This window comes from Podarcis liolepis, assembly GCF_965112155.1.
Source record: "Podarcis liolepis genome assembly, chromosome: 15".
Taxonomy (NCBI): Eukaryota; Metazoa; Chordata; class Lepidosauria; order Squamata; family Lacertidae; genus Podarcis; species Podarcis liolepis.
The window spans coordinates 31,277,017-31,289,892 of record NC_139566.1 but is presented as its reverse complement, the minus strand read 5'-3'; the positions used below and the strand labels follow the sequence as shown (position 1 = coordinate 31,289,892).

At 45.4% G+C, this 12,876-nt stretch overlaps 1 protein-coding gene across 2 annotated transcripts in view; it reads right to left on the bottom strand.

Moving 5' to 3' along the window:
- PI4KA (phosphatidylinositol 4-kinase alpha) overlaps positions 1 to 12,876 on the bottom strand; it is a 95,729-nt gene that overhangs the window by 18,051 nt on the left and 64,802 nt on the right. For both annotated transcript variants that reach the window (XM_083478986.1, XM_083478985.1), the window contains exons 30-40: positions 11,947 to 12,039; positions 11,158 to 11,314; positions 10,051 to 10,178; positions 8,908 to 9,066; positions 7,275 to 7,426; positions 5,889 to 5,996; positions 5,054 to 5,181; positions 4,844 to 4,963; positions 2,795 to 2,874; positions 1,909 to 2,102; positions 1,340 to 1,430 (exon numbers count right to left, since the gene is read on the bottom strand). In XM_083478986.1, coding sequence (XP_083335112.1) covers positions 1,340 to 1,430; positions 1,909 to 2,102; positions 2,795 to 2,874; positions 4,844 to 4,963; positions 5,054 to 5,181; positions 5,889 to 5,996; positions 7,275 to 7,426; positions 8,908 to 9,066; positions 10,051 to 10,178; positions 11,158 to 11,314; positions 11,947 to 12,039 — 1,410 coding nt within the window. The remainder of the gene's footprint in view (positions 1 to 1,339; positions 1,431 to 1,908; positions 2,103 to 2,794; positions 2,875 to 4,843; positions 4,964 to 5,053; positions 5,182 to 5,888; positions 5,997 to 7,274; positions 7,427 to 8,907; positions 9,067 to 10,050; positions 10,179 to 11,157; positions 11,315 to 11,946; positions 12,040 to 12,876) is intronic.

The window sequence follows — 12,876 nt, the reverse complement described above, 5'->3', positions numbered from 1 at the left end:
GCTTTACTGGCCGAGGGAGCCAGCGTACAGCTTCCGGGTCATGTGGCCATCATGACTAAGCCGCTTCTGGCCAACCAGAGCAGCGCACAGAAACGCCGTTTACCTTCCCACCACAGCGGTACCTATTTATCTACTTGCACTTTGACGTGCTTTCGAACTGCTAGGTTGGCAGGAGCTGGGACCGAGCAACGGGAGCTCACCCCATTGCGGGGATTCGAACCACCGACCTTCTGATCGGCAAGCCCTAGGCTCTGTGGTTTAACCCACAGCACCACCCGCATCCCTGAAGAATGCTGTACCTTTCTGCTAATCATTTAAACACCATTTGTTCGCTTGTTTGTTAAATTTAGATACTGCCCTTCATCTGAGGAACACTAGGGTGGTTTACAGTATAAAAGCACAAAAATACATAACAAACAAAAATGCATAACAGACAAAACTATGCCCCCGGCCCCACAGATTGTTTAATCAGTCCAAGGCCTGGGAGAACAGGAATGTTTTCACCTGGCACCTAAAGCGAAGGCACCAGGCGAGCCTCCCTGGGGAAAGCATTCTACCAACAAGGAACTACCACAGAAAAGGCCCATTCTCACCATCCACAAGTTTAAGCCTCATAGTTACAAAAGCCAGGATGCTGCACCTTTGCGATTTTGAAAAAAATGAAAGAAATTCTTGGGACCAAACAAGCTGCGAAAGGACAGCCGTTGCTCCTGTGTCTGCCCCGTTCACATGGGAAGAGGGACCGGAATCTGATTACAGTGGTACCTCAGGTTAAGTACGTAATTCGTTCCGGAAGTCTGTACTTAACCTGAAACTGTTCTTAACCTGAAGCACCACTTTAGCTAATGGGGCCTCCTGCTGCTGCTGCTGCGCCGCCGGAGCACAATTTCTGTTCTCATCCTGAAGCAAAGTTCTTAACCTGAACGACTATTTCTGGGTTAGCAGAGTCTGTAACCTGAAGCGTATGTAACCTGAAGCGTATATAACCTGTGGTACCACTGTATTTATTTTTACATGGCACAGAATTTGCTCCGTGTCAGACGTTTTGACCACCGCGCATTCCCTCAAAGGCCCCCATAGGGTGAGGACCCCTGGCATAGCCTGAAGGGTCATGATCCAGCAAGCTTGATTAAGATAAGCAAGATGCTGGCCCTGCAGTCCAAAACATCCAGAGGCATCCAGGTCAAGGAAGGCTAGATGATGCTACAGCATCCAGGAAAATGATGCCTTATCACTTTGGGCCTAATACAAGCAGCATCTTCAGAGCAGCAAACATGTTCCTCGTGGTGTTCGTAAGCATTAGGTTACAGGCACAGCCAAAACAAGCACAGACATTTACCTTTATTGCTTCTGGCACATCGCTAACTGCTCCTGGGTCCAAGCGGACGAGACGAGTCACTTCCATTCCAATGGCTTCTGTGTTTTTAAACCTAAGAGCAACAAGCAGTTTGAACGGATTACTGGGACACAATGAACATGATGCGGTCCCTTCTCCCTACTTGTCATCAGGAGGTGGTAGAAACGTCATTTGGTACTGCAGCTTTGGCCCAAAGGAGTTGGCCTTTAGAATAAAGGATGGATTGGCCCAGTAGAGGCCTAGTAGTTCTCATTGAGATGGTCAACCTAGGTTAGGTTTGAGGTGCTTGTATTGGTGTGCAAAGCCATATACAGTTGGGATCGGGATAACTCAAAGATAGTCTCGTGGCCAACTGATCGCTACATTCTGCAGGAGGGCATATTGCAGCCAGCATATTATCAAGAGGTCCGTTTCACATGATGCCAAAATCAGATGGGCCCAGATATCTCACAAGGCTCGCGGCAACTTCAAAAGGTCCAAGTAGCAAGGTCACTGCCCTGAAAAGAAGAGTGGAATGAAGTCTCATCTCCTTCTTAAACAGGGACTCTCACCTGGTGGGAAGCTGGACGGCCAGGTAAGGCGAAATACTCCACGCCAAATTGACGTTATCTTTCCACTGCTTCTCACTCAGGCTGACGTACTTTGACCTCCAGTTCGCAACGCTGTTCTCCCCGGTCTGATCCAGCTCCAGCTCCGGGGATGAGAGAGGATTGTACCATGTAATGAGACGTTCGATCTCAGTAGCCTTTAGAGGGAAAATAAATAAATAAAAGGAGAGAAAACAAAGTTCTGTCAGATCAAAGATGAAACATCGTTCATATAGTATGCATGCATTGCGTGGACGGACCACAGCTCTGTGGCAGGACAGCTGCTTTCCATGCAGAAGATTCCAGGTCCAATTCACGACATCTCCAAATCAAATAATCACGTTGCAAGGTGATGGGAAAGACCCCTTACAGCAGGCTTCCTCAAACTCGGCCCTCCAGATGTTTTTGGCCTACAACTCCCATTATCCCTAGCTAGCAGGACCATTGGTCAGGGATGATGGGAATTGTGGTCTCAAAACATCTGGAGGGCCGAGTTTGAGGAAGCCTGCCTTAGAGAGACCCTGGAAAACTGCTGTCAGATGGAGGAGACTAGACTAGACTAGACTAGATTGGGGTAGCCAAGTTGGTGTTCTCCACATGCTGTTGAACTACAACTCCCATCAGCCCCAGCCAGCATTGGGGGAGGGATGATGGGAGTTCTGGCCCAGCAACCTCTGGACTTTACCATATTGTCTGCCCGTAGGCTAGATGGACAAACAGTCTGGCCTGGAACAGAACAGCTTCCTGCGTTTTCCTTCACTACCTTAACTCAACTCTTGCTTACCTTACTGGTGGCTAACAAGCGTGTATAAGCCAAATCCACTCTACTGAAAAAGTAAAAGCAGCTTACCAGCAGTGACAACAGCAACGTTCTCCTTTTCATGTAGTACTTGTGAAGCTGGGTACCTCGATTGGTCTTCTTGGACATTCCTTAAAAAGAACACAGGGAGCTTTCTCAAGACTCTTTTCATATCTTCTTGCTCTGTAAGGGTTTCTGATGGCGGACCAATTCCATGCAAAACCACTGTGGACACTGGCTTTCAGCGCTGTGCTATTTTAGTGCCTTTCATGAGGCAGCAGACTATTTCAGACTCTTGCCCGAAATCCTAGAGAGCGACTGCTGATCACCATAGACAATGCTGAGCAACATGGCTTTGGGCTTCCTATCACGTATAAGTGCAGCATCGTGGAACTGCTATGCGTGGGGGACACACAGCTTTGACTATAGAATTGAGAAGTCCTTGAAATAATCATCATATGCTGAAGAAACAACTCTTTACACTGGCCATTGCCCCCTCAGATGTGTATTTTGTATGACCCCACCTATTCTCTTGACTGTAAATTTGTTTTAACTATTTGAATATGGTACTTTCAAAGTGTTATAACTTGCCCTGGGACTGTAGAGTGAAGCACAGAGAAGAAATCTTATTAATAATGATAAAGATGTTGCATTCTCTACATTTAGAGAGGCACAGACCAGGAAAGTAAAACGGTTGGATTTTGTGGTGAATATGGGGTTGCTCGTGCGTAAGTTACCGCCACTCCTGGCTAAGTTGGCTTGTTAAACCTTTCCTGTCTGGACAGCCCTTCACTTCGTGGCTGCCTCAGTCACTAGCAGAATCCGTCAGTGGGCGGATAAAAGCATAAAAGCTGTTTGACGCCAAGTCTCCTCCTACTCTCCCTGCACGGATGTCTTCTGCGCAGGGAAGGCGTGGGTAGCGGAGGACCCGTGCTCTCCCCGCTGGTGTCCAGCGAAGAGTCCTGGAGCCCTCTCGCCGATTCCCCCATCTGCCCCCCTTTATCCATGGTGTTACGCTGATTTCCTTCCCCAGCTGAGCTGCCTCTCTCCCTGCTGGGTCCCTCTCCAGCATCACTTGAGAGCCTTCCCTCCGCCTCTGGCTCCGATGTCAGTTCCCTGACAGATTTGAAACCTTACTTTCGGCTCTTGCTGAGGTCAATACGTTGTGCAAATTCTTGCAACAACAACAACCCTTGAAACTGGGTCATATATATATATAAATTAAAAACACAGAACACAGGCTTCTTATAAAAAAGGCCCAATCCGCAACCAGAAAGAAGAGGAATATCAAGAAGATTGGAAAAAATTTAAAGATTATTTGAATAAATATTGTAATATTAAAGATGAGTAGTTACTTGAAAGTACTAAATAGGCCTAGGATTAAATTAGGATTAAAAAATAAATGAGACATAGAATGTTAAGAAAAGTTAAGAAATCTGATTATAATCGGAATACTGTTTTTTGAATAATGATATTGGAAAACTGCTACATTCAGTTACAAGGAAATTCAGATGGAAGAGATTAGAGGAAGTCAAGTAATATGTTTATGAAGTTGGAAGTTTAACTAGCTAATTAATTTTTATTGTTTATGTGTTTGTGGTTATATTTTTGGTTATCACTTGTTATATTTGTTTTATTTTTATTTTATTTTATTTTTTGTTGCATTGGTTTTATAGTATGTGTTATATCTGTTTGAAACTTAATAAATTTTATTGGGGGGGGAATAAATAAATAAAAAAGGCCTCAGGTTCAATTTTCTGCATTGCCGCTAAAAACAACCTTAAACAGTGCTAAAAACAACCTTAAGCTTGCAGACTGTTGTCGGCCAAAACCTGTAATACTAGGCCAATGTAGCATAATAGCTACGGGGTCACACCAAGACTGGAGAGATCCTGCGTCAAGGCTCACTCAGCCATGAAAACTCACAGGGTGAACTTGAACAAGTCATTCTGTCTAGACCGCACAATCCTCTAAAGGTTTTGCAGAGAATCAAATGAGTATGTGTGTCCCTTTGTTCTCCCTTAGGGGATGGGAGTATAAAACATAAATTAAGAAGAGTTTAGCAGGGCTCAGGATAAGGAAGTGTCATGTGAGACAGACCTGATTTTTTGGAGATCGTTGACATGCCGCTGGACAAAGGGTATGTATTTATCCATCCCTGGGTGGCTTGCTGCCGAGACCCAACAGTGATGTCCAAGTTGCTCCGTGTATCTTGATTATCTAAAAAGAAAAGGAAGTGTCCCGTCACCGAACCAGACAACTGAAAAAGGGAAAGGAAAGTTGTTTTATCCTTTCTTATCTAAGACTCACCGGGGGGAACAAGCTGGCTGGCTGTCAAATATTTCTTGTCAGAGAACATGGCAGTCCAAAACTTGATTAGGATGATGATATCCTCGCGCAGCCTCTTTTCCCCTTGGGTTGGACACTTCGGAGCAGAGCTTAAACACACAAAGCATAAATTAGAAGAGTGCAGGTGCTTCGGGTAAGAGACAATGGCCTGGTTGAGATGAAATCCTAAACTATGCTGTAATGTTTACATGAAAGAACCTTGGAAGACATGGTCATCTTTCACTTCCATTTTCAATCAACTGCGGTCTATCGTTCTGTCCAAACCTTAAACTGTGGCTAAACTTAACTATGACCTAGGGCAAGGGTGGCTAACCAGCAACTCTCCAGATATCACTGGACTACAAATCCCATCATCTCTGATCATTGACCATGCTGGCTTGGGGTGATGGGAGTTGTAGTACAACAGCATCTGAAGGGCCACAGCTTAACCATACCTGGTTTAGGGAAACAAGCCAGGATCATAAATCATAGCTTAGAGTTGACTCTCTCTTTTTTTAATGCTGCAGTTAAAACTGAAGTAAAAGACTTCCAAAGAAAAAGAAAAAGAGAAAAAGGGAGCAGGTGAGCCCAAGACTCATTCACATAACCAGGCTATTAGGAGCACAGTTCAAAGATTACACCCTTTCTTAACTCGTAGCTCTTTTCCACTTTCAGGGCAGCTACCTAAAACATACAGAGTTGCAATATCTTATTGCTGCGCTGGTATGTTGGGGCAGGGGAGAAAATAAGGGGGGCGCTTGGATTGTCCACTTCACCTTTCTCACATGTTAAGTAAGGAGCAAAAACACAGCAGTACCTGAAATAATCAAAAGCAGTTGAATATATCTTCTCTCTCAAGACATTGCGAATCGTTGCATTTGGGACCACGTCAGCGTGAAGCAGGGACAATCCCAGAGTCAGCAGCCTAAATAATCCCGAAAGTAATGAATACATAAATACATGAAAAGGAATGCAAATACTCTTCCCTACACACGCTAACAGGTTTCTGATTTCACTTTTACAAAAATAATAATCCTGTGCGGGCTGATGCAGAAGCATATATTACTGATCGGGGCTCAGGAGCCTGTTACAACACATGCTCTGAACAGGGGCAAACACACACAGTGCTTGCCACGTTTTATGGAGGGTGCCTGATTGCAGGGGTGGGAAGCCTTTGGCCTTCCAGATGTTGCCAGACTACAACTCCCCATCACACCTGCGGCTGGTGGATGCTGGAGTCAAAACACATCTGGAAAGCCACAGGGATTCCCTAGCCCTGTTTTATTGCACCAAGGCTGCAAGTGCAAGCTCTTTCTTTTTTAAAATGAAAATAAAAATGAAGGCACCCCCCCTGAAATGTGATCCCATTGTACCCTTCAGCAGCATGGTGTTCTCTTGAGAACAGTCAAAATCCAGTGCTGAAGGAAAGCTGGTCAGTTCCAGATTTCGGTGGTGCAAAGGCAGAACGGCTCAGAAGAGATGAAAGGGGGATTAACTCTCCCTGAGTCACTACTTCCAAAATCTATAATTTAGACAAGTGGAACATGGAAACTGCAGAGCTGCTAATCCTACGTTCCAACTCTAACCCACCCTAGATTGTGTCCTGATTACATTGTCCCATAAATGTAATTGACAATCAAACCTATTCTTATCTGAAAAATCACGCCCATTTAAGTTTCATAGCTCTGACCTGGATTCTATTCATGATTCACGCCACAGGTGTGGCAAAGAACACGGGAAATAGGTTTGGTTTTGCTTTTGGTCTGGTGAATAGAGGTGCAAACAATGAGTTAGGCTGAACCATCATCTTCAAGATGGCTCCGTATCAATGGATTTGGCTAATTTATTAAGAGAGATGCAGTGAACATCCATCTCCCAACTAGAGATCTGCCCTAGGCTCATTTTCTTTTGCACATAGTTGGGTTCAACAGAGCAAGGCTAAACAACATGATGTCCCCAGATGCTGAGGACACCAAGTCCCACTGGCCCCAGCCAGTGTGGTCAACGGTCAAGGATGATGGGTGGTGGAGTCCACAATACCTGGAGGGCACCATATTGGCTACCCTTGTAACAGAGTCAGAGGCTAGACTGGTCAAGGACTAGGATAGGATACACCCAAGTTACAAAGCCTTTCCCATGTTGCATTTTCCTATTTCTTTCTTTCTTTACCCCCACCCCCAAAAAAAGAAAGGCACCCACTTACTTGAAACGTGGTCCAATCGCTGCCACGTGCCGATTCATACTGCCTTTTGATCCCCCAATGTTCAGAGAAAGGGATCGTTGGAGCAGACTGGAGAAGATTTCCACCTGGTCAGAGCTACAGTACTTTGCGATTTCAAACCTCTGCACCAGGAACTGCGTCAACAAGAGAAATGCTTATATGCCTCTCTCAACAGAATTAAAACACGGACTGCAAGCTCGCTTTTAAATTTACAGAACTCACTGCCCACAAGGCATGCTTACACTTTAAAGGATCTCAAAAGGGGAGAACATGAAAGCCCTCATATCCCGACCACCCAAGATCATATGAAGGAGCCATCGTAATTGTTACCTGTGTTACAGAGACTGGAATGGCCTCAACTACAAATCAGGGATTTACTGCCACCATGCTGCAGAACACCGTTCCAGCAGAGAGATTCAGCAAGCTTTCAGTTTTCAGGAGTCTCTTGAAGGCTTTATGCCAACAAGCCCATGCCATCTGCTTAATTTTTTCTGAGTAGATAGTCATTTTAGTGGCTCTGGTTTTGTTTTTTTAATGTTGCTGTACACTCCCCTGACGTTTTGTGAGAAGGTGACATATAAACACCAGGAAGAACTTTCTGACAGCAAGAGCTGTTCGACAGTGGTTCTGGGTCTACTTCCAAAAATGTTCATGCTGCCTTCAACCACCAGGTGGTGTCATAGCCCAACCTGATGGCCTTGCATTGCCAAGGGGAAAACGGAACAACTTTTGCCGTCTAGCATTTCATCGGAAGGGTTCGCTACATAAAGAATCACTCCTTAGGTTTGTGGATATCAAATCAATGTCCTTTAATAATGTAATGCAAGGAAAACACGAAGCTGCCTTGATAGAATGTATTTTCTCCATCTAGTATCCACTGTCGGTGACTCTTTAAAAGGTAAAGGGACCCCTGACCATTAGGTCCAGTCGTGACCGACACTGGGGTTGCGACGCTCATCTCACTTTATTGGCCGAGGGAGCTGGCGTACAGCTTCCGGGTCATGTGGCCAGCATGACTAAGCCGCTTCTGGCGAACCAGAGCAGCACATGGAAACGCCATTTACCTTCCCGCCGGAGGGGTACCTATTTATCTACTTGCACTTTGAGGTGCTTTCGAACTGCTAGGTTGGCAGGAGCAGGGGCCGAACAACAGGAGCTCACTCTGTCGCGGGGATTCGAACCGCCGACCTTCTGATCGGCAAGCCCTAGGCTCTGTGGTTTAACCCGCAGCGCCACCCGCATCCTTCAGTGACTCTTTAGGGTCCTGCTAACCCAGGGCATGTGATCAGCATTAGCCCCTCAATGCTAGGCTTCGTGCCCAAAGGCTGCCCCTCTAAGGCCCCAGACAAGGAAGCCTTGAAAGGGTATTGGAAGCTCTTACCAGTGCAAACTGTCTGAGCCAAGGGCTCTGTCCAGGGTCCTGAAAGATCTGCTACTAGCCTCCGTTGTCAGGCATCCTAGCCCTGACAAAACCCTGGATACCCTCTCCTTCCATTCCAGAACGCTTGCTGGATCTGTACCCTCCCGACTCTCCCGTGAGCCCTAATCCACCAGCACAGAACATTGCTCCAGCTCTGCAGTAAGGATCTAGCGACTGCAGGAGAGGAGTACTTACTTCTATCCAGATGTAATGCGGTGTGACCTCCGGGGGACAAGGTATGGGCTGGCTCTCTTCCGAAGCAGCTAAGGGATCTGCTTCTTTCCGCTCGGCAGAGAAGAGGCCAAACTTCTGCTCCACGGTCATTTGCCAGGCCCCTGACATTTCTCGCATGAACTGGGAGGGAAGAGGAACACAAACGTTTGCTTCATTTCCTGCTCGCTGGTCTAAATTCTGTTCTAAGTGCTGGGGTATACAGTGAACTTTGAGACACATTTTTTGGTTCTGTATGCTAGTTAGTACACAGAAATGCATGCATGTGTACACCTAGTTCATGGGATATTTTTAGAATATTTCCCTTAAACACACATGTATTCCAAAAACAATATAAGGCCACTTTCAAAGAAAACTGGCCCAAGTTATCCACTCTTGCTAAAAAAACTGACTGCATTTCTACATATCATGGCACAATCTTTACAAACCACCACTACCCAATGTGTGGAAGTGATATGCCAAGCACAGTAGTTACATGTAAAAAAGGACCTGACAGTTAAGTCCAGTCAAAGGCGAATATGGGGTTGCCATAGTCATCTCGCTTTCAGGCTGAGGGAGCCGGCATATGTCCACAGACAGCTTTCCGGGTCATGTGGCCAGCAGGACTAAACCGCTTCTGGTGCAGTGGGACACCATGACGGAAACCAGAGCACACAGAAATGCAGTTTAGGTTCCCGCTACAGTGGTACCTATTTATCTACTTGCACTGGCATGCTTTTGAACTGCTAGGTTGGCAGGAGCCGAGATAGAGCAAGGAGAGCTCACCATGTCGCATGGATTTGAACCACCAACCTTCTGATTGGCAAGCCCAAGAAGCTCAGTGGTGTACACCACAGCACCCCCCGCATAGTTATCCAGCTCCTACTGGGCTAAAAGTGTCACTACTATTGCAGAGATGGCAGTGGAAGTTGAAGACCGTGATCTCCATGTCTCTCTGTGCCTCTCAAGCTATGTCAAATTTTTACTCCAGATTCCTTCTGGAGAATGACTCTTAAGACTACAACCATAAAGAGAGTTACTAGGGACAGTTACTAGGGACCCTTTAACACATTAACTTCTGCATAAACGCATCTCAGATTGTGCTGCGAGTGTTTTTGTTTTCCTTACCGGCACTTCTATTCCATTCTTGGCAGCGAGCAGCCATTCCCAACAAGCGATGGCCGTTTCCATGCCGTGCTCACTGAACATTCGCAGTGGGCCCCAACACAGGTGGTGCAAGAGCTGAGGGTCAGTATCTGAAATGTAAACATTTATACGTAGCAATATACCGTATTTTTTGCACCATAACACTCACTTTTTTCCTCCTAGAAAGTAAGGGGAAATGTCTGTGCGTGTTATGGAGCGAATGCCTGTGGGTGGCGGGGGGGATCTGCTGCAGTCGTGAGCAGAGGATCCATGGTTCCCCTTCCTTCCCTCCTCCATGGTTACAAAGCATGGATCCACATGGATCCTCAGGATTTTTGCATTGGGCTACTCCAAACTCACTGTCAGATCACATGTCTGTGGCCACAGCATGAACCACAAAAATCATATATCCACTATTTCGTTTAGATTTTTTTTTTCTTGTTTTCCTCCTCTAAAAACTACGTGCGTGTTATGGTCGGGTGCGTGTTATAGAGCGAAAAATACGGTACATTTTTTTAAAAAAGAGTATTTTAAATGGGTTGGGTCCAGACTTAGTCATACTTAATGTAGACCCACTTAAATTAATAGGACTCCAGGAAAGAAATGAAAGGAGTGGAGCGTAAGTTACAAAACAAATAAGCAACGTTTTGCATTTATCACACAAACATTTTGTTCAACTATAAGCATCTGTAGCTATTTAATCCTGCGACCCTATGATCTAAGGGTAGGCACTGATGCTTTTAGTGATGCTTTTGCAATTTTGTGTGTTGTATGCACCCCCCCCCCAAAAAAAGTGTGGTCTACAAATATTTAAATAAATAGCTGTAACGTGCCCTGGGACCTTATGGTGAAGCATGGGCAAGAGACTGATTGATTGATTAAACAAATAAAACAATCAATCAATAAATCATCCTTACAGCTGTACAAAGCTGAATAATTATTTGCCCATCAACCAGTCGACAGAATTCTCTTTTACAGAGAAATAAAAGAACCAGTTTGAAATTCATCTTTCAGCATCCTTTTCTGAGGCTTCTCTTCTCTATGCACGTACACATGGCAGAGCAAGGAAAATCGAACTGCTGTCCTTACCTCTGCTACTTATCAACATGGCTGTCATCTTAAACATGACTTGAGTGTAGTGTTCAGGCTGGCCCGGTTCCAGGGCCTCGTTGAGCTGCTTGATCATTAGTTTACTGAGATCTGAGGTACGGCCTGTGGCGTGACAGTAATTAATCATCCCAGCGACCTGTTAAGAGAATTTCTAATCAGTTAACAGGGCTTGCAAAAACCTTTAAATGTCTAGTGTTTATCTTTGTGGTCACCTGAATGTTTTCCAGTTACTCTACAGTCAAGAAGAGCTTTTCAGCCCTGCCCTGCCAAAGCATGGCAAGATTACTATTATAGCCTTTGCAAAATGTGGATTCCGAGTTGTCTTTATTTCATGATGTTTTAATCAATCTTATTCTGCAAACCACTTTTAAGTTTATTTTCAGGTAAAGAAGTGCTGGGTAAAAATTATTAAAATAAAACATTCCCGAATATTCTCTTGCATTCCTTTTGAATCGCCAAGCTTAAACTTCTTGTTTGCACGTCATGATCCACGAAAGAATCCCTGGTCAACCAAAAGCTTTTAAAAGTACTAGGAGCTCAGGAAGAATATGATGGATGCCAGAAACGTTACACGGTTTGTTTTCACTTCTACATAAAATGTTTTTAGATACTAAAACGTATAACGTTCAAAATAATGTTTCATGCCACAATAAACAGTTTACTGTAAATGAGCAAATGTCACTCAATTTAGTGAAGAGAAACAAAGCAAGAGGGAAAGAAATAATGACCCCTGTTTTAATGCCACAGGGCTTAGACTGCTGTACTTACTTCTCCAGCATAGCGATTTCGCAAGTTAAGTGAAGCCATGAAGTTGGAATAGTCTTTCTTTACACAGGCAGGCCTTTCAGTTAACTGGGTTGCCTACAAAAAAAACAAACACACATACAATTACTATGTAAGTCATGGGTAGGCAAACCAAGGCCTGGGGGCCGAATCCGGCCCAATCGCCTTCTAAATTCAGCCCACGGACGGTCCGGGAATCAGCGTGTTTTTACATGAGTAGATGTGTCTTTTTATTTAAAATGCTTCTCTGGGTTATTTGTGGGGCCTGTCTGGTGTTTGTACATGAGTAGAATGTGTGCTTTTATTTAAAATGCATCTCTGGGTTATTTGTGGGGCATAGGAATTCATTCATTCCCCCCCCAAAAAAAATATAGTCTGCCCCTCCCACAAGATCTGAGGGACAGTGGACTGGACCCCTGCTGAAAAAGTTTGCTGACCCCTAATGCAAGTGATACACCAAATTTTTTGCTCTATAGGACGCACCCGACCATAGACGCACCTTGTTTTGGGTGGGAGAGCAAGAAAAAAAAATTATCCCCCTCTCTGCTCAATGCCCCTTCAGCGAAGTGGCAGGAGAAACGGAGCCCCTTCCATTTCCCCTCCCACTTGGCTGAAGGGGCGCTGCGCAGCTCTCCCTCTCTGCTGAAGCCAGGAGAGTCTTGCTCTCCTGGCTTCAGCGAAAGGAACCTGAAGCCTGCAGAGCGCAGCGGGAACTCGCGCTGTGCTCCGAAGGCTTCAGGCAGCTATCCCTGAAGCCTGGAGAGCGAGAGGGGTTGGTGCACACCGACCCCTCTCGCTCTCCAGGCTTCAGCAAAAGCAACGCGAAGCCTCCAGAGCACGGAGGGAGTGCTCCCTCTGCGCTTCAGAGGTTTTGCTTTGCTATCGCTCAAGCCAAGGAGCCTGCATTCGCTCCAT